At 35.7% G+C, this 27,873-nt stretch overlaps 2 protein-coding genes across 2 annotated transcripts in view; both read right to left on the bottom strand.

Annotated features, from left to right (window-relative positions):
* Positions 1–73: 73 nt before the first annotated feature.
* LOC138330621 (uncharacterized) lies at positions 74–23,606 on the bottom strand. Its single transcript, XM_069278174.1, has 16 exons — positions 23,534–23,606; positions 22,948–23,089; positions 22,052–22,125; positions 20,760–20,783; positions 20,500–20,601; positions 18,034–18,089; positions 17,163–17,283; positions 16,866–17,003; positions 13,951–14,007; positions 13,473–13,592; positions 13,199–13,330; positions 11,949–12,076; positions 11,360–11,645; positions 10,093–10,184; positions 3,181–3,460; positions 74–1,254 (listed from the first exon to the last, which is right to left on the bottom strand). The coding sequence occupies exons 1-16, from the start codon at positions 23,604–23,606 to the stop codon at positions 74–76; spliced, it is 3,006 nt and encodes a 1,001-aa protein (XP_069134275.1).
* Positions 22,960–27,873, bottom strand: part of LOC138331752 (uncharacterized) — a 51,605-nt gene continuing 46,691 nt past the window's right edge. Inside the window, exon 8 of the mRNA XM_069279515.1 lies at positions 22,960–23,089. The gene's annotated coding sequence lies outside the window, so the exon portion shown is untranslated. The remainder of the gene's footprint in view (positions 23,090–27,873) is intronic.

Genomic DNA, 27,873 nt, shown 5'->3' with positions numbered 1-27,873 from the left:
ATGATATTGTTCTTTTATTAATTAATTTCATCATAAGAAATCTAAAAAAGCGTACATGAATTGATGTGGATACTTACCTTTTATCTTCGTGATGTGAAACCAAGAGTTCTGGTTGTTTTAAATGAACATAGACAGCATACGGTCTCGTAGAATAAAACTTCTCGTCGAGTAAATTGGCGTAATCATCTTTTTTGATGAATGTATGAGCACATGTAAGGATTCCGGTATTCCCCTCGTCATCTTCGACCATCACACCTAGCGTAGCCATCAAATTATAATTTTTGTATGTCACCTGGTATCCTACTTTTAAACATACCTTCAAAGGGTGTGCGACAGACGATGGGTCATTTTCAGGAACATTTGGACATAGTCTGAAATGACCCTGTATTGCAAGCACGCGTATATGTCTGCCCTGACTGCAAAGATATCGTTTGAAAGGAAGTTCACCAGTGTGAATAAATCCTTTGTGACTGCAGTGTAATATCACCATGACATCCCTTTTATCATCATTCGATAATCCTGGTACAATAGCATTGAGATTGCTATGTCTTGTCCACAGTTCATCTGAATTATCGTTTATTACGCGACTCAATACTTCTTCGTCTTCCTTTGACATATTGTGATTCGCTGGTTTAAACGACTCCCTGATGATGCTATTGTTATCAAGAACAAGCCTAACAGGAGGAAAGTCCTCCTCGATTCTACGATATATGTCATTGGATGAGCAGATGAGAATTCTTCTATTTGGACACCACTTTTCGTAGACAGAATGAAGCTTTACATTCAAACTGTATTTATCTCGTATGTGTCTTTCACCTAAGCTACACATGACATCCAACAAACACTTCTCGACGTCTTCACAATAAGCCAGCTGAAGGCAATCGCCTAGATCACGGTTCACAGAGACGTGCTTTCCGATAATGTTAATTGCATCCGTATTTCCAATGAATGTTGAAAGCAAGAGAGGTGTGAAGCCTGCCATATGTTTAAACACGTAGTTGTACTCGAATTTACAACAAAGTTTTAGTTCCTCCAAAACGAATTGGGGTAGAAGCGTTTTTGTTCTTGTCTCCAAGTACCCAAATTGATTTCCCAAGAGCGATGTGACAATGTTATGCTGGCGCGTCAAAATAGCGTAATGCAGTGGAGTCCAGCCATCCTCAAGAAGTTCTATCCCGTTTTGGAGTTCTTCTTGAAAGTTTTGCACATCTTGTTTCAAAATATGTTGGATCCAGGTTGCCGATGGACCAAAATCTGATTAAATGACGGTATACATACATATATAAAATACTATATGACTATTAACTATGTGGATATGAATGATAGGGACATTCTTCAAGAGGGTGTCAAAATGTTGTACAAATCTCGGATTGCCAAACATCATATTATCCCGAAGGTAGAATATCTCTGTCCTTCATATCGAGTATTTTTCTTTTATACCTCGATGTTTTATTTGACTGCTAGTCAATTATCCATACATGAAAATTATGTTTACAACGCAAATTCCGGTGCTTGCATCTTTTAACGTAACACAGCATCGTTTCTGAAAACATATAATAAAATTATATAAAGAAAGTAGTAACTTTGTTGACGCTGTGACGTCACGGGACTATATTGCATGGTTAGCCATGTAATACAGCCTCAGGCGACATGAGTCCAATGAAAGATACTTGTAGGTTTGAAAGAGGTATATATTCCAATAACAAATATATCAAAACGATATGTTGATGTTTTACTTTAATCTGATAAACTTTCAGGTGATATATTTTCTATCCTACAAGAGGTTGATTAGTAAGACTCCGACTAGTTTAGACAACATAGCATAGTGCTGAAAGCATAGTTTGGTTAAACAATATAAAATAAATATATATGAAATGTGTACTTTCGCTTTTTGCCCCACAGGTAGGGCCTGCTTAGCGCTGGGCATTAAGGGAGTGGGACGACAGGTTCGCCCGTTGTCATTTCAATGTGATGTTTAATTTAATTAAACAAACAAACAAGCAAGCAAATTTACCATTTCATATAAAAGAAGAGGCCCATGGGTCTTAACGGTCAACTCACATGACATTAGATATAAATAAGTTATGTCATTTTAGCAAACTGATGTTTTTTGTTCATTTTGACAAAAAAATATCACGAAATAGAAAACAATAATTGTCAACACGAAAATATTTACATAACTTATAGTAATGCAGAAATATCAAATAACAATAAATTCTTCAATTTATCCTGGATGTTTTATAATTGCAAAGGGCAATATTTTCAAATCAAGCCATTTTCAAACGAAGATCTTTCGTATTTTAGTCTGCGTACAATATTAAGTTCGGTAAATATTTACTCAAGTAACTTGTTCACAAGTTTTAATAATAATTATCATTGCAAGAGGAAATGACTCTATACAGTCGAATCAAGCCGTCTGTCAAACTCACCCGAAGTCGTTCCAACGTTAGTCTAAATACAAAAGTTCATTAAGCTCGGTGGATATTTACTTAAGTTATCATGTTCACAAGCTCCCATAATAAGTATAAGTGCAAAGGGCAAAAACTCTGTAAGTTACAGCCGAATCAAGCTTTAAAATGTCTGAAATCTTTCCAATATTAGTCTACATACAAAGTCTCATTAAACTCGGTGCATATTTACAGTACAGTGTACTCAAGTTACCGTGTTAACGGACGACAAACGACGACGACGACAACGGGACAAAGGACTACAGCAATAGGTCACCATGACACATGGTAAGGCGACCTAAAAATCTGCTTCTGTTACACAGGAAAGACGATAAAGAACAGCCAGAGTCCTGTATGGACGGCAACACATGTGTGCAAAGTGTTGCGGTGTGTGAATGGCTGTATGTCTTAAATGGCTGCTGTATATCCGTGTTGTGTCCTCTTGTAATAGTGAATTTCTTGCCCTTTGTGTAGTTCTATCTGAAGTAGTGCTAACAAAGACACTGTAATACATATTTGTTTTAAATTTTTCTCCGAGTTTGACTAATACATGAAAGGGCATGAACTCTATCTTACAGACATGCACTTAATAAAAGGCATTGCACACATGGGTCTCCGAATGACTCTTGTTAAATATGACTTAAATCGATAAACCATATCAAGTCATTGTTGTTATTATCTGCGAAGAGTAAGCATTACAAAGTTTAATATTATAATTGAACCGAATCATTACCTGCTTGTGCTTGTTGGTTGCGCTGCTCTTGTGGTTGTTCCCGCTCGTTGTTTAGAATCCAGGCTGAGATATCGAGTTTTCCTGTCCCAACATCATGGAATGATTGGATAGTAAAATCCGTAAAGTAGATGTCATCCAGACAGTGAAGTATGTCTTTGCCGTACCTGCTGAGTGTCCACAGAATCCCAAACGCCTGTTGCTGACACACATTATAGTAGGTTGTAAAATAACGTGACGCGAATAACAGCTTTTGTTGTTTCCTTTGGAAAGTCTTCCGAACCTATGGATATCAAATTATACTTCTAAAATATATTTAATTGGTAACATATCTAAGACTTTAAACAATTAAATAAACATTGCTATTCGCTCCTGTGTCTTTTAGATCGTTTATATAAAAGAATTGTATACATATTAATGTTAATGCTTTAAAATTATTTCATTGTTAGTATATGCATTATATGCATGTCATAATGTAATATTTACATTAGCACTACGCAGTAGCTTAATTTAGCCGGTTGTCCTTCGACACAAAAAACCGACCGGAAATACTAGAATTTCCTACAAAAACATCCGCTGTTCTATCTCTATGTAAACTAAAAGTTTTATTTCAATCCTTTATTCTTTGCCTATGTTATTTTTACAAGTTAAATACAAATATAGCAGTGGTTGCCATATTTTTGACATGCATTGGTATATAACAGATATGGAGTGTCTTAGCATATATATCATAGTACGCTACCGCGCATTATATGCTATGCTTAAACACCCAATGTATGTTTCACACCAATATATGTGAAAAATATGATAACCAATGCATAATTGATACAAAATGTTCGGATCATCCTTGTCAGCACTAGACAAGTGATACGAAGCTTGTATTTCGTTGTTTCTCTTAATTTTCGTGTTTTTGTCCTTCTAAATTCGAAAAAAAATCATTTGGATAACTAACATTGATATTAACCAAGAAGGGTCTGAAATGATATATTTCCGGTATCGCCTCGCATGGCAAGACAGGTTCGATACACAAAAACAGTGACAATTTATGGGACTATATCACGTATAACGTAGTACATGATAAGGCTTTTGCGAAAGTATTGTGGAATGGCCTTAAAAGGATGACATCGTTATTTCAGCAGTATTATTCAGTATTATTTTGTAAGAGGAGAAGTTTGTACCGGCCAGACTGGAATTCGAACCTGGGACCTCCGAACACTAGCCGTATGCTTTACCGCTGAACTACCTATATAGTCACCGAAGATTGACCAAGTCCAATTCCGTTACACTCCTCCCTCCTTTTGCAAAGTCGTCACTCTCGAAGACATACTAAACTCTTAAACCACCACCGTTGGCATTTTAGTTGGGTGCCGGTTTTGTAACAGGAGAGAAGAGAGGAGAAAAATCACTACGACTATGGACCTCTGAACATTAGCCGAAGGCTTTACCGCAGAGCTACTGTATCTGGTCACCAAGGATCGACCCAGTCCAATCCCGCTACATTGCAAAGTTTTACGTTCCATCACCACGAAAGATACTAGTCCAGCACAAATGTTATTGGGTATCACGTAGTACATGCATTAATCTCATTAATCTTCTTAAATTACGGTGCAACATGGGTAATGATATGACATTTAAAACAACAATATGACTTGGTACATGTATAAATAAATAAACATTTCGCCCTGCTGTTCGTTATTGAGTTATTGCATACGAAAGCAAAAATGACCTGAAGAGCCATTTCCATTATTAAAATTTAATTCCGTTTTGACAACTAGAACAAAGAATGTTTATTTCTGACAATGTAAAAGGGTATCTTTTCTATGCTTTTTAAACTTTAGATATCAAAATCCAAGATGGCTGCCTGTTGGTCATCTTGTTGACCAATCAGACCCAAAATGCCAAATGCACAACGAGGGCCCTAAGGAAACCTACACATTAATGTGGGACAGATCCTATGATTAATTTCTGAGAAATAGTGGTAACAAGAAAAATTGACAAATGGACAGACGGACAACCTGATGACTATAGGGCCTTCACGGTCACCTGAGTTCGGATTTATAGAATCGATGAAACAAAGACATATAAACACTACATGTATATAATGGCCCCTTGAAGTCGGTCAGTGATATTATAAATTTGACTTTTTAATCGATGGAGAGGATTTGCTTCCATCAAACCTGTGAACTCAGGAGAAGATTGTTTGATCCTATTTTGCCCCGTCACTCTGGTCTTCAAGGGGTCAGCAGGCCGATATGGATGTTAAATTGCTATATATCAGGCTGATAATTCTAATCAAGTTTGACTCATTTCCTATGAAAATTTAGCAAAAAAAATCATAAATGTGTTTTCCTATATAAACTAATAAAAGTAAACTTGACCCACTCCCAAGGGGTCATATAATTCACAATTTTTATGAAACACCTAAAGACCTTTCCATCCATATGAAGAGAGAGACATAGGGCGCGATTCCTTCCGAACAAATTGTTCCTTCCGAACAAATGTTAACACGACAACACGCTTATAACCGCAAGTTTAGTAATAAGGAAATAGACTTTTAATGATATTATATATTTGAGAAAATCCTAGCGTGATCTATCGACTGAGATGGTAGTGGACTGTGCAAAATTTCATTTAGAGGGAGACATTTTGGTGAAACAGGCAGAAATCGACATTTTCATCAATAATTTCTTTGTAATTCATCTAATTCATCAAAAATGACAAACGGAGAGTCTACAAATTAAAAGTTGCTGTTATTCTGCACAAAACGGTTTCTTGTTGGAAATATTATACACAACGACCACAAGACGGTCTGGAAATGGGTCGTATTTCGCAAGTTGGTAGCAAATTTCCACGGCAGACACGTATTTCGGGACTTGGGGCGCCTTCCTTTAAAGCTATTCTGACCGATTGTGTGTGGCATCGTGTAAGGATGTGAGGTTTGTGGTCAACTTGGTGGAGGAAAGCCGGAATACTCGGAGAAAAACTACTGGCCAGCAGTCAGTAGCTGACATCTACTTCACATGGGATCCAAACTCGTAACACAAAGGTAGAGGGCCTGTGGTAAATATGTCGATACATCTCAACCACAGCCCCAACAAGCTATTTCCTCCATCTTTTTAACCTTCTAAATAATTTAAACCAGTGTGTTCTATTAAGTGACCAACACTAATGAAAGGATTGAAAAAGAAAATCCATCATTAACTTGAAATTAATGTGATTATGTTCGTATACTTTTCATTCAAACGACATCTTCTCAATAACCAAATTTCCTAGGAAAGCTCTACTCACATTGTAATTGTAGCATGCATGAATAATGAGCGACCAAGTCTGTTGAAATCGGTTACCTTGACCTCCCTTTGAGGTCAAAGGGGTCAAATAGGTGCAATCCATTAAGCAATTTCTTGTATATTACAAAGAGGCGTAGAACATTTACCTTCGGTATGTGACATGCTGAGGTGAAGGGTTACCAACTTTGCTCAAGTATACCGCTTTCGACCCAATAAGCGCACAGGGCGTTAAAAATTTGAAAAAACAAACAAAATGAAAAGAAGCCGATAAGACAAATTATTGCAAATTTACAGTTTCGTGTAGTTTATTTATGCCTGGGCAATTGAAATCGAGGCCATAAAACGGGTGAAAACGCTTACATGAGTGTTGCAACGATAACCCGTGGGACGATATATCAAGGTATAAACTAAATGGTTCGGTTTACGATATTTTTCCCTATATCACGTACAGTACGTCCAACTGATTTCCGGATCAGGCGAAATCCTGAATTTCTAGCGGTTATTAGTAACTCCCTACAAACAAACGTGATGGCGCTTACAACCAAAGCCACTATGGAATTAAAAGAATATGCAACTTTAAAATCACACATTTGGGAGCATTTTGGATTCCGTATTATTGAAAAAAGGGGTAAAATCAACAGTGAGAGTAGAAAGTATTCACTTTTTGACTGATAATTATTTTTATACATATCGTGATACGTATCGTATCGTGAGACAAGTTGCAGCACTAGTTTTATAGGGACATGGACGGTTATTGGGTCGAATACGGTATAAAACATTTACCTTTAATCAACCTCGAGTCACTGAATATGTATATTATGGTAGGTTTTAATTGTAAATAGTGATACAGTTGCCTTCTACCATCGCGTCAAGGAAAATTTCCCTTTGGCTCAGTCGGTAGAGCGACAGACCATAAGTCCGAGGCCACGGATTCCGGCTGGCGGCACACTGCTTTTCCCTATTACAATATTTACAAAAGGTGTTTGAGTTACCCCCTTTTTTTGGTTTGAAATTTTCAGTGAAGGACCTATTTTTAGAAAAGAACGGTTGATATTTGTACAAAACTGTTTGATAATGCATTGTAAAAAAATAATTCACCCTGCATAGATATTTCAAATTTTTAAAAGGATTTATAACTTTCAAAATAGAAGGGTGTGATATATTTTAACCGCTTGTATGTTCAGAGGGTACCCTAGGCAAATATTTACACCATTTTCTTTTTTTTATTTACTTTTTTTTTTGGGGTGATGCACTTACCTTCAGTAGAAGGCATATATACCTAATATTATATTATACATGTATGTACCTGCATGCTGGGATCAAAGTTTTTTAAAGTTTGTTCATATGAATGACATTGACCTTCATTCAGTATCACAGGGGTCAAATAGGATGAAATGTTTTAACGTGTGTAACAAAATGGGTTGATATTTAGTATGCAAGTTTAAGAGTACATTTGATATAGTACACATGGGAAAGTAAAACAAACAATAGATTGATAGGTATAGATATGTGATAGTCAGGAGCAGCAGTGTTGCCTTGCGTTGTATCACATAGTCTGTCATGGGAGATGATATCCAAGATGAGCAGGGCGGAAACAGGCTTGTAGTTTATCAAAGCGGTCAGCGGTACAGCCAACATGATAACGCAGCAAAGCGTAAGGTTTAGGTTAGATGGGGATTAGAGATTTTGGGACGCACGTGCCTTTTTAATATATACACAAAGGGGCGTGGAGCAGTAGGTGTTAGGTTGATAGATATACTGGGTTTGTAGGGAGTGGAGAGAGGAGAGAGAAACTCCAAGATGTAGGCCACAAGGAAACATCACCAGAACGGGGCTCCGAGGTGGTGTTAGGGAGCGGGCGTAAAAGGAGGACAAGGTAACATGGATCTGTAAAACACAACGGAAGTACTAAATACATTTTTTAACTAAATACCATGTGTATGTGTTGTGTTACATAGGGTATTTATTTTGTGACCAGGATAAGAACGGGTAACCGAGGAATGGAACATTTGGATATGTTGCTAAATATTGTTTTGTACTAAGATTGAATTGTTGGACAGCACTCCGACCTCATGGAATCAACATGATGATATGTACGGACTTCGCTGGGGGCTTCGCTGGGGGTGTGAGGGCAGCACTATCTCGTAAATACTGTTGACATTGTATTCGGTAGAAAAAATCATTTATTAGTCATTGTTGATTGTATTCATCAGTGTGCATGATGGAGTCGTGGAAACCTTCAGAAGGAAAGGACAGTTCCTGTTACTTATGTCATTGATGTATTGAGGAGCCGGAATGGGATCTCCAGTGTGATGCCGTTTGGAATACGGAGAGCGAGGCTTACGCTCTGGGAATAGATATATATTCCCCATTACTGTGGCAGGAAGCGGAAAGTATCAGCAGGAGAGTGTCCGAGGGACCAGAGGTATCTGTGAAACCCTGGTCATTTTTTTTTTGAATGGAATAAGTGGAGATTGAACACTTAATTTATTGGTTCAAAATGGCACTGGGTTCGAAGTACTGCTGCTGGGACCTGTTAATTTATTGAGATGGCCTTGTACAAACTTATCGATGACGCGAGGTCGTGGACTTTGTCTTCATTAATGTTGTAACTAAATGATATTGTTGACGTTCAGTTTTGTAGTTTTTCGCAATGCCGTGAACTATTTTCTTATCAATGACTGAAATGTTCGAACCGTGGATTATGTGAACTATTATTATATTGGATTGATGTTGTGATATAGCTAATGGCCATGTTGTGAACTGTGCTATATGTCGTTATTTTGTAATCTCTGACTGGAATATATAACAAGCCTATTAAGCATTGATGTCACTATTTTTTTATTTTATCGGGGTATGAAAAAAAAATTGTTTGCAAACTGCGTGAATCCGCGTAGCGGATTCTCACAAAAGTTTGCAAACAATTTTTTTTTCATAACCCGATAAAATAATAATATCTACTTAAGTAGTTTAACATATCTACTTAAGTAGTTTAACCAACTCCTTCTTAAGTAATTTAACATATCTACTTAATTAGTTTAAGCAACTTCTACTTAAGTAGTTAAACATATCTACTTAAGTAGTTTAACTAACTTCGTCTAAAGTGACCTAAAGAGGCTTCATTTTTTCAGAAACATAATAACCTATATCACAATGGACACTTCACACCAGTTGATTTTTATTTCAGACACGCTTTTTGTCAACGTTTGGATAAATGAAAGGTCCACTACCATTCCGAAACGGTTTTTATTTTTCAAAATGGGAATGTTAAGCGAGATCGATAATTTTGTAGGGTCGCGAAAGTTATTAATTTACCATAAATTCTACACGTATCATCAATTTCTGAACAATTTGATTAATATAAATAAAATGTTAATTTTCATAGTCTTATGTTTCCCGCCGTCGTCATAAATACCGCGCGGTAGTTGCCAATCACTGCGCCAGACGGCAAAATAGCGAAATGAGTGTCCACTGTTACCATATATTACGCTGGAAATATTGGATATATTTGGTGTTGTAACCTCATCTTAGGTCATCGGTGTATATTTTCTGATGGCATTAATATTTTTAAAAAACCTTTCTATTTTGCTCCGGGAAGGTAGTGGGCCTTTAATAGTAAGTGTTTTACCTGAAAGCAAGGTGTATAGACAGTCATATCCAGTAAATCGACCTTTTCCATGTCGATAGGCAAAACACCATCCGGACCTGGTATCCCGCCACCTGAAAGAATACGTACATGATTATTTGTAAATTAATCCCATCTATTGAATTGCACTTTTAGCAAAGTACATGTAAGGTGTAACTTTCGTAGAAATGACGCATTTTTATTGATAGTTGACATTCAGACACAATTAAGAATTGTTTCCTCGTGTGTGCAATGCGTTGCAGTGTGTGTATGGTGAATGTCTGTATGTATTGCGAGATTGTGTTATATTCATATTGTTTAGTTAAACCGAACCCTTACCCCTTTTATAGTGCTATTTCACTGACGTATATAGAAACGAAACAATCACACTGACAACGGGCGTACTAGTCGCCAATTTCCATTTACTTTATTCTGAGCACTAAGCAGAAGCAGAAACTACCACTTGTGTTTTCCTGAGATACTCTTACCCTGACACCACACTTAAATATTATGACATATTTATGTCTGGTAAAGGGCCAGAGAGCACTGCTATATGAAAACTTGGAATTTGCCGACACCGTTTGGTATCGAGCCAGGGCATCTCGTATTCAGACATATCAGGCTACTGAAGACAATGGTGTGTAGCAGCCAGGGGAGAAAACTCATATCCTCATCAAAAGCGAAGCTGTGCCAAAATACAGTCGCATTAATCATGCAATGGTGCAGCTCTTACAATTCTTACGCCTTACCTACATATACTACAATATATTGAAATATAATATCCATACTGATAATAAACACAATCATTACCGTACATTATAGCCCTGTATGTAAGGCGTGTGAATTATACATCTTGCCAATAATGATATATTGAAAGGACTAAATCAAATATTGGCCTTTCTCTCCGAGACACTGATATCTTAAACAAAGAACATAAACTCTATTCACTAAACTATGGGGCTTAGCTTGAATAAATCGCAGAATATTTTTCTTCATCTATCAGCGTTATCGAAAAAAAGGAGAATCAGCGAAAAATGCAAAAAGGGTGGAATTATTAAATTTAAACGTTCAATATATATTTCTCTTGTCTCGAAAACTATCTAAACTATTATCTATCGGAAGTCACTTTCTAGATTCGCATTTTCTGTCAAGCAACGTCGATATACCCCATCTCCCAGATACCACAAACGTTTTCTATAGTGTGTTAACTATTTCATATTTCCAGATACAGATAGAGTTGGTTGATCGCACACTCAAAACATGATCATACCTTGTGGTTGCAAATCACGCATGTCTTCCTGTGGGTATTTGCAACATCTCATATATTCTGCTAGGACTGGATTTGTTATTTGAACAGGAGTTTTTCCACATTGATCTTCTTCGTCTAAATCCCATCCAGCTTCCATCAAATAGGAAACATTCCTTTTCAAATCTAGTTGTGCAGCAAGATGTAGTGGTTTTACATCCGAATTTGACTCGGCGAAAGTAGAAAGAAACTGGATACCGCCATGGTACGCTTCATAATGTACAGCAGATTCGCCACTGAAAATATATTTCTGAAAAGGAAGCCATCAATTACCCGGATGTATTCATACATATTTTCCATGATATCACAATATGAAACATATCAACGATTTGCAAAACTAACTTGATTATTTGTATTTTAACAAATATGTTATTTAAAAAAGCATATGAGAGGGAACTTAGAGTCAAAAGCAAAGTAACGATATTCAACTTTATTCTAGGTACATTTGAATATAAAATGCGTTAACAAAGCTACGGGTCACAGATGAGGGAAATGGTTTGTTTTTTCATCTTAATATTTGAGTAATATGCGTTTACAAAAATAAATAATAAACCTTTTGTTCATCTCCGCTTGTCGATCGAACATCTTGTTGTTTTGTGCTGGGCGTCTTTGTATCTGGATATTCCTCATGTTTTCTCCCTTCTGTCCCGTGTTTAAAATCAGAAGAATGAAAATCGCCTCCTATGAATAAAGCATTGATTGGAAAAGGCCCGATTAATTAATTACCGACGCAGATAATCTTCAAGGCTAATACCCAGGATAGTGTTGAATTCTACAATTCTATCATGTAACTAGCATTGACATGGTCGAAATACATCCACCACACATATTTTTGCTGAATGCAGCACTTGCATAAGCATAATCTAAGCACGCACTCTGATTCAACAGACCTACTTTCGCAAAACATTGTTTGACATTAAACACTTTTGATATATATTTTAACCAAACTATGGTGTTCTTGTTGCAGGCTAAAGAGTCTTGTTTTTTATATGTATGTACTATTTAATAAAAAAAAATATCCAAAATGAATAATCGGGTTTATTTATACCTTTTTATTCAAAATTTCTACATTACATGCACTATTATTTGTAAAGAAGAATGCCTTAAAATATGACTTGTATATATGGAAAAGCGATTCACTTTTTTTCTTTTTAGCCCCTTTCCAAAATAAACTTGATATATTTTCTCAACTATACCAAAAAGTACTATCGCGGCCTAACATTTATAATTGCACACATTTCATATGGTTCATAATTCAAATAAAGTCACCTTAACTTTTTTAGATAATTTCCCTGTAAGGAATCCAAAGCTTTTAAAAATTATTAAAAAAAAACCACATATTTCGTAGTTTCAAATAACTTTAACTAGTAATTCAAACATTTACAGTTATATTAATAGCAAATTTGAATTATTCCATCAAACAATTTTTTTTTATTTATTTCCGGTTAAAACAAAATCACGATAACATGTTCAGTAACATGACTCGAACAACTATTTGATTGTCTTCAAACGTATTTTTATTTAAGCATTGAAGTCACTATTTTTTAATTTCATCGGGGTATGAAAGAAATTTTGTTTGCAAACTGTGTGAATCTCACAAAAGTTTGCAAACAAAATTCAAAAATGAAAACACCACTATGTACTTTCTTAACCCCAACCAAAGCACAGAATATATTCCTTAATTTTATTAATAGAGATCCTTACTGAGAAACATACCACTTTTTCTTAGAGCAAAACTCTACAAATTGTAATTAAATGATCAAATTAACATACCAGCACATTTATACAATATACCAACGCTACCTTTACGTTGTTTTTCCCTACTCCACCTCTTCCATGGTCTTCTATTTTGTTTGTTTTCTCCTGTTTTCATATTATCATCATCATCATCATCTTTATCATCGTTTTCATCATCAGAAGGAAAATGATCACCATCTATCAAGATCCAAATTTATCCGTGTAAATTTCAAATTGGTTCAGTGGTTTAAATATTAAAATAACTATTAATATCAACTTCTTGTAATGACGAAAGAGAACATACCCGCATTGCAAGAAAAAAATTTTTTTTATAAAATACCTCTCACTGCAGTTCCGCAAATACCCGCAATGTTCCTTCTCTGATTTGAGGAATTTACGCCTTTGTTTTTCGATGTAGGCTGTTTAAGCGATACGTTTTCATCGCCTTCATCAGATCCGTCTGTAACAGAACAGTACATAATATGCTAAACATATCTATTAAATTTGTCAGTTAACTATACATGAGAGAATATTAGGTGGTATGCCCTAAATAACCGTTATGCCAATAGTTTAATAATCTATACTCTTTTAAAGATAGTTTGTTTATTAGCCGTATCATTTCCTTGATATATCACTGAACCATTATATGTTATCATTTGTGATAACAGTGTGGCTGGACATTTTGCTTATACTCGTAGTCGTTTTAAGCATTGTATTAAACATCTTATTCTGATGATCCATATAATAATCAACGAGTCATACTATAGCATTTTGTGTAAATGTGATGTCTTTACTTTTCTGCTACACTTAACAAATACCTGCATCAGTCCTGGCGATTTCATTTATATTCATCGAATCTCTTTGGGCATTGATTTCTGAAAAAAAAATTTTTAAATCATTAAGAGAATGCGAAATATGACACTTTTCACACCTTTATTTACAATAGAAGTTACACGTATCAAAATTTTGTACTGATTCCCCCATTTCTTGCTCCAAACGAAATCAAAACAATGTTAATGTGGCATTATAAACGTATTTTAAACGTATTAGAATTGTGATTGTGATTTCGCCTTTAATAAAATCGATTGGTTCGTAAATATCCTTCGTTCGTGAAATATAAGCCTTAGTTGTAATATTGTATGTATAACGAACTTTTGATATGCTAGTCGTAATAATTATATAGAATTATCGGGAATATTGCAAGTATATAGAAGAGTGACACTAGCTTGGTTTGGATTATAAGATTTAACGTAACATAACCAGTCAGTGTCATTTAATGACGGCCACCAGTGTTGCGGTGTGTGAATGTCTGTATATTTTGGCAAGCTCTGTTATATTCATTTTGTGGCTCCTTGTCATACTATCTCGCTGACTGAAGCATACAGCCGATGACACCAAACAAACACCTCAAATCTGGTCACATTATAGTGACAACGGCAAACTAGTCGTGACACTCCCTTTAGGCTGAGTACTAAACATGAGCCGGACTACGTGACACTCCCTTTAGGCTGAGTACTAAACATGAGCCGGACTACTACTATAAAAAGGGCAAACGTTTCACTATACAAGAAGACAAAACATGAATAGACCACAGTCTCCCAAAACACGCACCGCATACTACTTATACGCTACACACGGCATCCATGGGAAGCCGTCCATATATGACAATGGTTGTTAATAGTAAGTTAATTTATTCAAACAAACAAACAAAACCCAGAGCCTTTCTCAAAAGGGCATGTGCTCAAGAGTAGGCCATTGGAAACGTTACGATTTAGAGATACGATAATATCTTAGAATTAGTTGCCTTTTACGAATGTGTCATATGAACAGCACGTACACCTCTTCATAACCACTTTACCCGCAGGGCCGACCAATGAAAGGATGTACAATAATATCACAGTTGATTCTCAAATTTTATATTGACTTAAATATTGGTTTAAGCATAACATAAACCATCACATAAACAATAAAGGTAGCTTCAATGGAAAGAAAGAGATTACATAGGTTTATTTGCGGTCATTATGGAATAATCTATGTCAGTCAATGAAAAGAAGAATGTTTTCTCTTTTCTTTTCTTTTTGCTACTTATTCAGATCTTTTGAATACATGTACTCTACACATAGGGAACTTCAAATAAAGTCTACACCAGCATATATTAATTGCATATTAAATATAGCCAATGTCTATAATATTTTTCGGGGTTTAACTCTCTTCGAAATTGTGTGCGTATATTAGCTATGGTCCAATTCAAGCCATCATGTAAATTTGAGACAGATCCCTTGAACATTTACTGACAAATGGCGGTAACAAACCGTATACAATCAAAGACATTTTATTGTCTGTTCGGCCCCGAAGGCAATATGCATAACAAGGGTATAATATGAATTTATCTATTGTGTCGTTTTGAAGCAGATTCCTTTTAAATGTAGCGATAATAAGACATCTTTTGTCCTAACGTCTGACAGAAGACGGACGAGAGGCGATTTTATTTCTGGAGATATATCAGTAAGGGTTGCTGTAACCCATTAGCTGTTATCATGTGACCAACAAAATTTATATTTTTATATGATATTGTCTTTTCTCTTTTTACTAACGAAATTTGTTCTTCCTAACGTCTCCCTTAATACCATCTCACTTTTACGTTTAGCTTTTAGTTGAGTGCTCCCCCCGCGTGTTCTGTACTGTCACCTGGTCGAGACACACCGTATTTTATAAAAGTGGTAGTTTCTGCTCATGCTTAGCATTTAACATACCGAGAGTTGGGCGACAGGTTCGTCCGTTGTCAGTATAATGTGACTGGCTTGGATTGATTCAGTGATATAGCACTTTAAAGAGGGCAACAGTTCCATTATACAAGAAGACATAACACATAAACATTGCAGTCTCCCATAACACGCACCGCGCACTTCATACACACAATACATGGCACACATGGGAGGCCGTCCTTATATGACACGTTAATTTAATTAAACAAACAAACACAAAAGGTGCCACGGATTCCGTACAAGATGTTTTGATAAATAGGAGTTCATCAAAACTATACGTTTTCATTTCACGGACACGTTGAATTTGAAACGTTCCACTGTTGCGGTCTGTTTGGTTTACAGTACTAACGTCTAATCTCACCGTTTTGTATATTGCCTGCGTTTCTGCACCAATGAGGTATATAAACTTGTTGAACTTTTCCGACTTCCGCCACTGCCGCATATTTTAAAGCAAGTTCGGAGAATAATGTATACTCCTCTTTCAATTTTATCAGGTCTAGTTTACTAGGATGTTCGAGTGAGTGCCACAGTGCGTGGTTTTGCGCTGGGGCGCCACATTGTGTAACAGCGTAGTTGTTTATACTAAGACCGGCCCACGCGGTCTAAAGTAAAACTATAAGTTCGCGCTAATTAAGTTCATTGACAAACCTGTCAGTGTGTTTGTGTCTCGTTATGACACCATGTTTCATGCATGCACTTCATTATTCTACGATTATCAAGCAGTAGAGAGACATCGACATCATAGACAGCCAAAAACGTGTGTATCAACAACAATTGTTGTTTATTGACTGTGACTAGGAACATGTGCATTACATAAAATACAATGTGAGTATGTCTAAATTGCGGATTGAGATCTGGTCAAATTATCCGGAATATGCATAGATATGTTATTCACCCTACCTACAAATCAACGTGCTTAAATGATCAAATTAACATACCAGCACATTGATACAATATACCAAAGCTACCTTTACGTTGTTTTTCCGTACTCCACTTCTGCCGTGGGTTTTTATTATTGCTGTCTCCTCGTGTTTTCCTATCATCATCATCATCATCATTGTTATCGTCATCATCGTCATCACCATCAGAAGGAAAATGATCGTCATCTGTCAAGTTCCAAATTTATCCGTGTAAATTTCAAATTGGGTAGTACAGTAGTAGTAATAGTAAAACTATTAAAGTAACTATAAATATCAACTACTTTTAATGACGAAACAGCAGAACATACGTATATAGCAAGAAAAACAACATGTTTTATCAAATACCTCTCACTGCCGTTCCGCACACGCCCACAGTGTACCGTTTCTGATTTGAGGAATTTTCGCTTTTGGTTTTCGACGTTGGTTGTCTAAGTGATTTGTTTTCATCGCCTTCATCAGATCCGTCCGTACAGAAAAGTACATATTAAAAGAGGAGTGTCAATTTGCGGCCACTGGTTGCCATAGGCCAAGCATTATTGTTTGTATACAGAAACCCGTGGGTTTGGACATCATTATTAGACTTATGATTAAAGTCAAATCGGAGTATAAGCAAAAACATTAATTGATATTTAAAAGTTTAAGAAATAAAACTCCCTTCACGGCCCTCACCGTGCTCTGTTCCCAATCTTATCTCACCCATAAATTTGTCAAACATTATAAAAAATGCAAACATATTGCTCCCTGCAATTTAATATTATATAATATATTTTCTGGTTTATTATGGCACCAGGTTAACTTTATTCTTGAATAAATGACATTTCACAAAACTATCTCAATGTGACATATTTTTGACACTGAAGTTATATTTTCTAAATTGTTTTGTTTTCAACATAAAAATCCAATATAATTAATGAAAAATATTCAAAGATATCACTTTGTTCCAACAAAACAGAAAATTCCGATCTGACCTTAATCATATGTCATATCATGATTTTGTAACCTCCGGTACATGTAAACAGAAAATAATTCTTATTGGCTATAGCCACCAAAGACCCCAAGTTGACACTAGCACTTACTTACGTTTATTATAAAGAGATAAATAAAAATAGATAAAAAATTGTTAACCAGTTAACTGTACTAAAGAGAATTTAATTTATTGTGTGTCATTTTGAACCAATGTCATTCCTGTACGTTTTTGTTATTCTCAATAAATACCTGCGTCAGTCCTGGCGATTTCAATTTTATTCATCTTATATCGTTCGGCGTTGATTTCTTAAAAAAAGATGATTACAAAACATTAAGAAAATGCGAATAATGAAACTTCCCAATTTTAGTAAACATATATTTGCTGAAGTGCTGTGTTAAAAAAGCAATTTTTTGTTCCTTTTCATCCCAACACTATCAAAACAATGTTTATGTGTTTTTTTACTTAAACGGATTTAAAGTGTTGCTAAGGCCCTTTGTTAGCCAATATAAGCCCGAGCTGTAACATTGTACTGTAAAGAACTTTAAATGTGATATGCTAGACATAATAAATAGATAGAATTATCGAGAATATTGCAAGTATACACTAGTGTGACACTAATTTGGTTTGAATTATAAGCTTAACGTCCCATTACTAGTCATTTAAAGACGGCCTCCAGTGTTGGAGTGTGTGAATATCTGTATATTTTGGCAGGCTACGGAAGGTTCATTTTGTGTCTCCTTATCATGCTATTTCACTGACTGAATTCCGTAGCATGACCGGTTGGTGTGTGCTGCTTAGTGTTTTTGGTGGCATGCTTCAGTGGAATGGCACTATAAAAAGGGCAAACGTTCCACTATACAAGAAGACATAACATGAATCTACCGCCGTCTCCCAAAACACGCATCGCACATTACATACACGCAAAACAACGCATACGTGGGGGTTGCCCTTATATGACCTTGGTTGTTTAAATCAACAAACAAGCACACAAAACCCACAGTCTTTCTCAAAAGGGCATGTGCTAATGAGAAGGCCAGAAATGTATGATGGGAAACGTTAAGATGTAAAGATACGATAATATCTTAGAATTAGTTGCCTTTTACGAACGTGTCACATGAACAGCACGTACACCTCTTCTTAACCACTATACCTGCAGGCCGAGAAGTGAAATGATGTGAATTTAAAACACAGTTGATTTTCAAAATTTACATTGACTTTTAGATTAGCTTAAGCATAACATGAACCGTCCTATGAACAGAAAAGGTAGCTTCAATCGAAAAAGAGAGATTACACAGGTACTTTTACAGCCATTATGGAAAATTTTACAGCCACTATGGAAAATTTTACAGCCATTATGAAAAAATGGAATAGTCAACTGTAAGAAGAATATCTTTTTATTTTATTTTCTTTATATCCTCATTTGAATATTTACATTCTTTTGCAGCACAACATTTCTAACTGTTTTATTTCATTTTCAGATTTGTATCTGCACAGACACGTCTAACTGTTTTATTTCATTTCCAGGCTAATATAGGCGCAGATGTTTGTTATGTTGCAGGTAGACTATACCGTGACTGGTCTTCAGCTACAAGTCATTTAGTGATAAATATATTTTAATGGTGTGATTTATCTAAATGTGGGACACATTTTCCCTAAGGGGGGAGTATGTAACCTAGGTGTTATATACCAATAATGTATGTGTGCGCCAAGTCCCTGTGTATGTGACGTGTTGTTTACGTATGACCCTGTCAATGTACATGTTCTGTGGAATGTGAGATATTTGGACAAAGTGGCCGGACCAGTCCGACGTGACATGGACATCAGCAGGAACACAACTCAGCAATTAACACTCGCACCTGCTTTGTATGCTTGTTGCGTTCTCACACCTGTCTACATCATCTCACTTCTGGCTTCTATCTTCACCATTCTGGCATTCTATTGCTGGACGTCGGCGCAAGCGGTCAAGCAAAATATAGTCAACAGGATTTACTGTTGCGAGACAGATTTTTCCATAGAGTCGCCATTAACAGAAGCCTGGTAAGTTGAGACTGCACGAATTTGCGTTCGGTATCGTTTGGGTGTGTTCGATATGAAAGACATGGTGAGTGACTGTTTGTTTTGTCTTTGTAGGCTTTTTCTTACCACCCGGTAATAAAAGGAAATCAACTGAACCTTGTCTATGGTTTTATTTGCTACGCCCCGGTGACATACATGTTCATGTACACTTGCTAAAACTTTACATAACGTGTGCAACAGCTTTTATCAATTGAATATTAGCCACTGTCTATCATATTTCATCTGGTTTTAACTTTCTCCTGAATTGTGTGCGTACATTAACTATGGTCCAAGGCAAGCCAACATGTAAATTTGAGACAGATCTATTGCACATTAACTGATAAATGGCTGTAAAAAACCTTATATTATCAAAGACAAATTATTGTTTGTTTGGCCCCGAAGGCAATATGTATAAAAAGGGTACTATAATAATTTACATATTTTGACATTTTGAAACAGATTTCCTCCGAAAGATAACGGTAACAAGACTTCTTTTCCCTAACGTCTGACAGAACACGGAGGAGAGGCGATTTGAATAGTCCACGATCATAATCGATAAATATGAAATATTCATTAAGTGAATATTAAGAAAAAGAAAAAAAAATACACCACGCTAATACGTGAAGTGGTCCTCAAATCATGTCCAGACCACTGGAATACCTTGTATCTTATTCCCGGAAGACGTGTTCCTCCTGCATCTACAACCTTGGCAATGAGATATTTTGTTCGAGTCGTTGTCAGCAAAGTCGATATCGGTTCCTTCTATAAATACAAATATACGTATTTTTTCTAATAATTTACATAAAATCATATTTCTTTTTCACTCCAAACCATTTACTAAAATTTCACCAACTTTTAGTGATTCGTATTCTGTTCACTGTTAAGTTTGTGCTACATATCTTTAACTATAACATACATACCCTCTTTGAACTCCGGTTTCCGTGCTGTGATGCATTCGAGTTGCAGGTGGATGTGTCAAATGGAACAAAAGATTATTGAAATCGATTTGAAGGTAGAGTATAGCATGTCGTCGATTTGAAGGACATGCAAGATTTATAATTAATCAAGGTATATAAACATGCTTCCAATACCGATACTATATTAATTAATTAATTAAGAGAAATCAATAAAACTTTTCGACGCGTTATTTTTATGCAGTAATCTATTGAAAACCATAAGGTTTTTTTGGTGAATTAAGGTTTAGAAATCATTAAATGGACAAACAATCATGTAGGATGCCTTATAAACATTATGTATAACACATACTTTATGCACGCTATAATTGTTGTATTTTATTCCTCATGTATGTTTGGGAAAGAAAATACAATATCATGCAGAAATCAGTTTCAAACTACTAGTAACACTGTGATAATGTGAAATGAAATTGTAGACCACAACTTGGCTCCATAATCTGACCATTTGTACTCATTTTAGCACACTATTAATGTAAATATCATGATATTTGACAGTACTGCCATAATTCGTATTCAGTTCTTATTTGGGTTTTGAATGAAATAATTATCAAAAGTACTTATTGATTCGACAGTATGGAAATTACAGCAGATATACATGTGTAACTTTAAACACATGTATAATGTTTTCATTGAGCCACATGTACTTATTTAGCGATACACATAAACATATATCTAATACAACTCTCCCTGTTCAACGTCTATCATGTCATTCATACTTTCTTGGTATGTCGACAAAATTAAATGCACTTTGTTTTTTCACCTTATCAATTAATGAGATTTTAAGTCCAATTGTTTAAGCTTAAAGCCAAAAATACAATTCCTTCCAGTCGAGATATATAAGAGCACAGAACTCAAACATGTATATCATCAACCTGCGGACTGAACACGCCATCTTATTGAGGGAATCAAGGTTAGATGAATATGCATTGATTAGTTTAAAATACTTTAATTATAGCATCAAATGAAATTACTATACATTTGTTCAGCAATAGAGTCTTTTTGAAACACAATATACTCATATACTGGTATCTAAACGGGACAAAGATGGTGCGACATGGGTAAATAACTTGACTTCTGTTTTACAGCATTCTGCATTTCAAACACACAACAAAGTTGCAATAGCATGAACTTGATCACAAACAATAGGCAGATACTACTATAGGTATATTCCAATTTGGAATGACTCAATGAACGAATCTATCGACTCTTTAAAGATTACAATGATCACCATCACATACTTGCGCGTTCAACCACGGTTATGCTGCTGGTGTTGATCTTCTGCATTGTCTTGTCTTGAAACGTTATCTGGTGCCTGTTGCAAAGTTTCGAAGAACACATTGTCAAAAAACAGTAACGTACTTAATCCCTTGATTGGTTACAATAAAGATTGTAGCCTCTGTGGGTCTGTAAAGTTTAAACAAATTTATTTGAAAATCAAATCTAATCATATTTCGTTCTATAGTGTTTTATAATTCAAATAATGTTTATCTACATTGTAGATAAAAGGGTTTTTTCGTATTTATTATTTTAATACTGGTATTTAAAAAAGAAATTGCTTCACCCGGAGTCATATTTGTACAGCTTTAATGAATTGTAAGAATATAAATGCACCAAGATTACACTATAGATATAAGTTCTATCGATGATTGCTGTTTTATTTAGTGTCTTTGGGTCAAGTTTGAAGTTAATATCACCTAGGAGAAATGTTGACGGCTACATTTTCACGGCTACATTTTCAGCATTTGGAAACTTATTTTCCAGAATTTATTAATTTTGAATATATGCTAAACGATTATACCTATATAAATTGTGGATATACCTGATAACATGCCAAATATTTAGAGCACACCTCAAACTTCAATTTTATCCAGTCATTTTTTTTACTTAAAATATCAATTTTCACAAAAAAGTATCAATAAAAATATGTTCAAACAGCGGACAAAAGGGGTCCAATTTCCACATATCCAGAGTATTGTTAGAACATATAGTTTCTGACTCTTTACATATTTTGTGAAGGAAAATGAGATACAAGTACGCACACACCCATAAAGCACTTTGCACATCTATCTTTAACACTGGAGAACTTGAAATAACGCAGAGCGTGAACTTATATATGAACTATTTCGCTACTTACCATACATCGTCTACCAAAACATGTGCAAACGTTTTCCTTTTCAAATATTTGTTGTTGAGTTTGTTTCTGTTTTCTTGATCAAATTCCTCCCATTTTCCAAGACGTCGGTTTTTCCAGTACCACCGAAAGTTTCTCTCATTAGCTAAAATATGGAGGCAAGATAAACTAAATATATACTGCAGAATAATATTGTTATCACTCATGTAAACGAATCTTTACTATGAATTCATAACAGAATATTAGAAAACGTTTTATCGTTGGGCAGTATATATCGAATTCGAGGAATACTGATCTTATTTTATGTTTGTTTTCTACTTTAATATCAACTTTTTAGTAATAACTGGTAAATGGAATATAGACGTCTGCAAAGATTTCTAGATTCCTCTTAATACATATAGTATATTCATATCTGCAATAATTTTGATCAATAGTTCGGAAAGGACATAGGTATGGTTAAAGGAGTCCATTTAAAAAAAACAATGGCCACCCCAAAAAAGGTCTATATAGGCCCACAAATCCGATATTTTGCAAATGTCTGTTATTTTAAGATGTGAAGCTTTGCATTTCAAATATTAAACTACATTACCTGACACTGAGTTGATAGTACGCATATAAGGATAATTCCACCCTATAGCAGTTCCTGTTGCCATGGCAACCATTTTTATTAGTGAATATAATTATGCAAAATGTGCAAATAAATTCATCCAAAAATTGGGGCACACTTTTTGTATGCAAGTTTTGTTCATCTAGTTAACATAGAGACGCATTCTTAGGTACAAACTTTATAATTTCTCGACAAATGATGATATTTCTTCGGAGTCTGCTAATTCTCTTATAAATATATAACGTGATGTTCTAGAATGCGCTCTATTGCTTTTAAAAGAAAAACTATTTGCAAAATATATGCCAAAATTGACAAAATTTTCAAATTTGCATCATTTATGCAAAGTTACCATGGCTATATAGCAAAAACATACTTTCTGTCAAACAAAAACATCATTAAGTTTCTATCAGGGAGTGTATTCAAATATTTCAAACGCGGCAACTTAGTTTCTAAATACTTAATTTGAAATTTGGTAGATTTAGGGGCCAAAAAGAGCCATTATCATATCTAGTCCTTTGTAATTCTTATGGGATCATGTACTGTTACAATATATAAATGCGCTTTTATTAGGCAGTAAAAACTATTATTTCATAGATTAAACATAATTTCATATTTGGTCGACAAGTCTTTTACATATTATATGATTACTTCGTGGATATGAGATTGATGTAAAGGGGAATTAATTCATGTACCTCGTAAGTACCCCGATATCGTTTGATTGGGGACTAGTATCATCAGTGATGGATGCATATAGTAATTCTTCCTCGCTAGTAATGACGACATTCGTTTGACGGTTAATTAACGTTACCATTGAACACTCAAACGTTATGATATATCGATCATATGGTACACCCTGGGGAGACTCAGCAACATTTGACCTCTTTTTGTTGATTCTTCCTCGGCAAAGAAGGGTCCCGGCCAGCAGGACATGGGTAGTGGGATTTCCGTTGTGCTCAAGTTGCCAGCTTTGCCCAACCATGACCGTGACCGCGGCTCGTATACTAGATTGTTGGCTTACCTCGGATCGACCATATCGACTATGTAGGGGGCATTGGTCTTCTCGAGTACACTGTCTGAGTGTTGTGTCGATGAGAGGAATGTTCTGTTGGCTCAACAGGCTTTTCAGAAGATTCATGCGCAATTTCAAGGTGAATTCGGACCAAATCGTTATAAGTGATCTGGGAGTGATTAGTGGGGACACAAGTTCTCCTCGTCACGTTGTGCCCTCACCATCCGTATTATTGTTCTTTGTGCAAGCTTATTACCATTCCCTCCATTCAACCTTGTAGTCAGGTGTTCTACAGAAGTTTCGGAGAATCATCATTATCGACCTCCTTGTCTTTAAAGCGCGGACTGTGGTTGATCCCATCCCAGAACCTATCTCCTGACACCAAGCCTCTGTCCCGTGACGAATGCACTCACGTACCGTAGATCATTCACCTGCACGACCGTGGTAAAACTATCTCAGGAGGCCTCGTCTCGGGACAGGACTTTTTCTTCAGACGTGGTCCAAAACGCTCGCATCGGTCTCCTCGATCAATTAAGGATCTTCCTCTTCTGTCGTCTTCCCCCCCCCATAGTCACGCTGGAATTTCTTCTGTGATTGGTGTATTGACGTGTATGACAGTGAGTTAGTTCTGTTCAAGGCCTTCTGTGCAAAGCTGATTGCTGGCAATATCCGCTCATCTATGTGTTAACGGAACAGAATCTTGCTTTCTGAGTGATAAGTGAAGGCTGCTATAGGTTTATCGTATCTCGATCTATTATTGTCTCATTTATAGATTAGGGTCAATCAGGACTTCTCCCTCTCACAGTCCAAGTCCAGATTGATCTTTCAGGTGATTCAGGAATTTGCTTTTGAGCTGTCTAATGGATGCATATTCACGGGCGATATTGCAAGGTGGAGGGCACATGAGGTTAGAACCTTTGCGAGGTTTTTTTGGCTCTTCTGATGAATCGGTTCTCGTTCCAAGACAATGAACATGTCTGTTGCCTTTTGGTGTGGGTCAGTCTATTGTTTTCACTGACTTTTTACCTCCGGTGCCACTGCATGACATATTCTGATTTGACCGTTTCGTTTGGGTTCAGGTTGTGGCGGCTCAGTCTGTGACTTGCTCCTCAGTAGACATTATATTTTTATTTGTTATTTAACTGTATGCGATCAGGAATCATAATGACACACCTCTTTTCACGGGGAGATATATCCGAAAATCCAAAGAGAATAAATCGTACTATCCGTTTTGGCACGTGCCGTTCATTTTATAAAATCATTATAAAATCTGTTTTCCAGTTATTTTTACAACCACAATCTAGTTGCAGTTTCGTCAGAATATATGGAGTATTAAAGTATTCATTTTTGCAGTATTTTGTGATGTTTTTTTTACACTTTTTTGCGGATGACGGTGATGTTCCTCTCTTTTTTTTTCTTACCTGACTAATGCGATCTATCTTTGCAATAGTACACATATATTTACAATCAATTTGTTTTTCTTGTGATAAAATATAACATTTATTTTTTTCAGTTAAAAAAGCTGAGTAGGTATTAAGCCATGAGATAAACAAAGTTTGATATAAACTCACTTTTTTTTTGAATATAGAATAACATTGTTTATGAACAGGTCAATAATACTCAAATTGGTGTTAATTGTCTTACCAGGAATGCTTCTTTGCGTTTTATCTTTTTCAATTTTCGGGTTGTTTCCCTATAATTTAACAAAAAAATATAAAATTAATATGATCATTTTGTTATCTTAAAATCCGATTACAAATGCAGAGCGGATGACGGTGTATAATATTGCCAAACACAGACATTAGTATGACCCTACATGTATTTGCACCGAAAGGCGAACAGATTATAACTCAGAGCATAATCTGTTTATTGCCAGAGAGCTAAGCACATGGAAAATTGATGTCGCTTGCTTCTCAAGGTACGCTACGTAACTGTCTGTGAGAATCTCTTGTTGGTTCTGAAAGACCTTGCGGAATGAACTGCAGTAATATTCTACAAACTAGGTTTTTTTTCCAGCAGGGTCATAGCATTGCATGGAACAAGCTGCAGCATAATAAGGAAAATTCGGAACCAATGACGCAGAAAGGAGGTGTGCCATCAAGGCCAAGAGCTACATCTGCATGTATCAACTAATTCACCCTTTGTCAACTTGCCCGACATTTATTAATGGTTTTATTATCAACCCAGTCTTTCCATTTTAATTTTTATTAAGTCCTTCACCGTAAAAAGCTTTACCGAAGACCACAAATACGGCATATGAGAATATTCCAAATAGGGGTTTTATCGACTTTGGTTTAATTATTCATCATCATACCCTGTTCTGTATGTTCAAGAATATTTCGTTTATGCTGCACTTTTGTCATTTAAAGTAGAAATGGAGATACAATCCCCTAGCCTGGATTGCATTGTAGCAAATATCTCGCCACCTTTTTTTATATAGGCAAAGGCATACATAAAACATACTTACTAATATTATTGGGTGGAGGGGTACTATCTCCGGCCTTAAATGATACATCTTCTTCAGATTTTGTTTCTTTGTCGCTTTCAGATCCATCTGTAGTAATGGGGCAATTTGATAGGTATTCATCATGAAACACAGTGAAACCTGATTATCAAAAAACGCGACTAAGGGACAATTAACAATGATCTTAATAGGCTTATCAATGAGGTGATTTTTGTGATGACATTGATCATTTGGAGCAGCTGAAGTAGGTTTTACTGTCCAAATGAGGTTTACGTCTAGTACACACATGAATCGTCTTCGTTTTGTGATTTTGTTATTTAAGAGATAATATTATACAAATATTGACTTTTTGTATGTTAATACGATGAATTGTTAAACTTGAGAAAGGTGATATTCCCCGAGGCCGAAGGACGAGGGAAATATCACCTTTCAAAGGTTTAACAAAGGTGTTAACCTACAAAATCAATAATAGTTTTGTTATATGAAACGATACAATGATACAAGTTTTTTTCTACTTTGAACAATTTTGAAACGAGGACAGCGCAATGACTACTCAAATCAAACAAAATGTCATGAAAATCTTCCTCCAAGTATCCTCATTAGGTACTTTTAATTCTTCTGCTGTACTTCTTCACAATATAAACTTTCGAACAATATAGTAACATTTAAATGTGTTAAAAGATCTTTTCTAACCCTTCCTAACAGTTATCTGCCATGTTGGATTTGGCTATTGCCCGATGATCGGCAATGCTCTATTTTAATTGGTCAAAAATGTGGAAGAGACAGGGAATTTCCTGTGTCTATTTATAGCCAGGTTACCGGATTTACAATGTTAACCTCTGAACAGGT

This window comes from Argopecten irradians, chromosome 9, assembly GCF_041381155.1.
Source record: "Argopecten irradians isolate NY chromosome 9, Ai_NY, whole genome shotgun sequence".
Lineage (NCBI taxonomy): Eukaryota > Metazoa > Mollusca > Bivalvia > Pectinida > Pectinidae > Argopecten > Argopecten irradians.
This window is presented reverse-complemented; position numbering and strand designations above follow the sequence as displayed.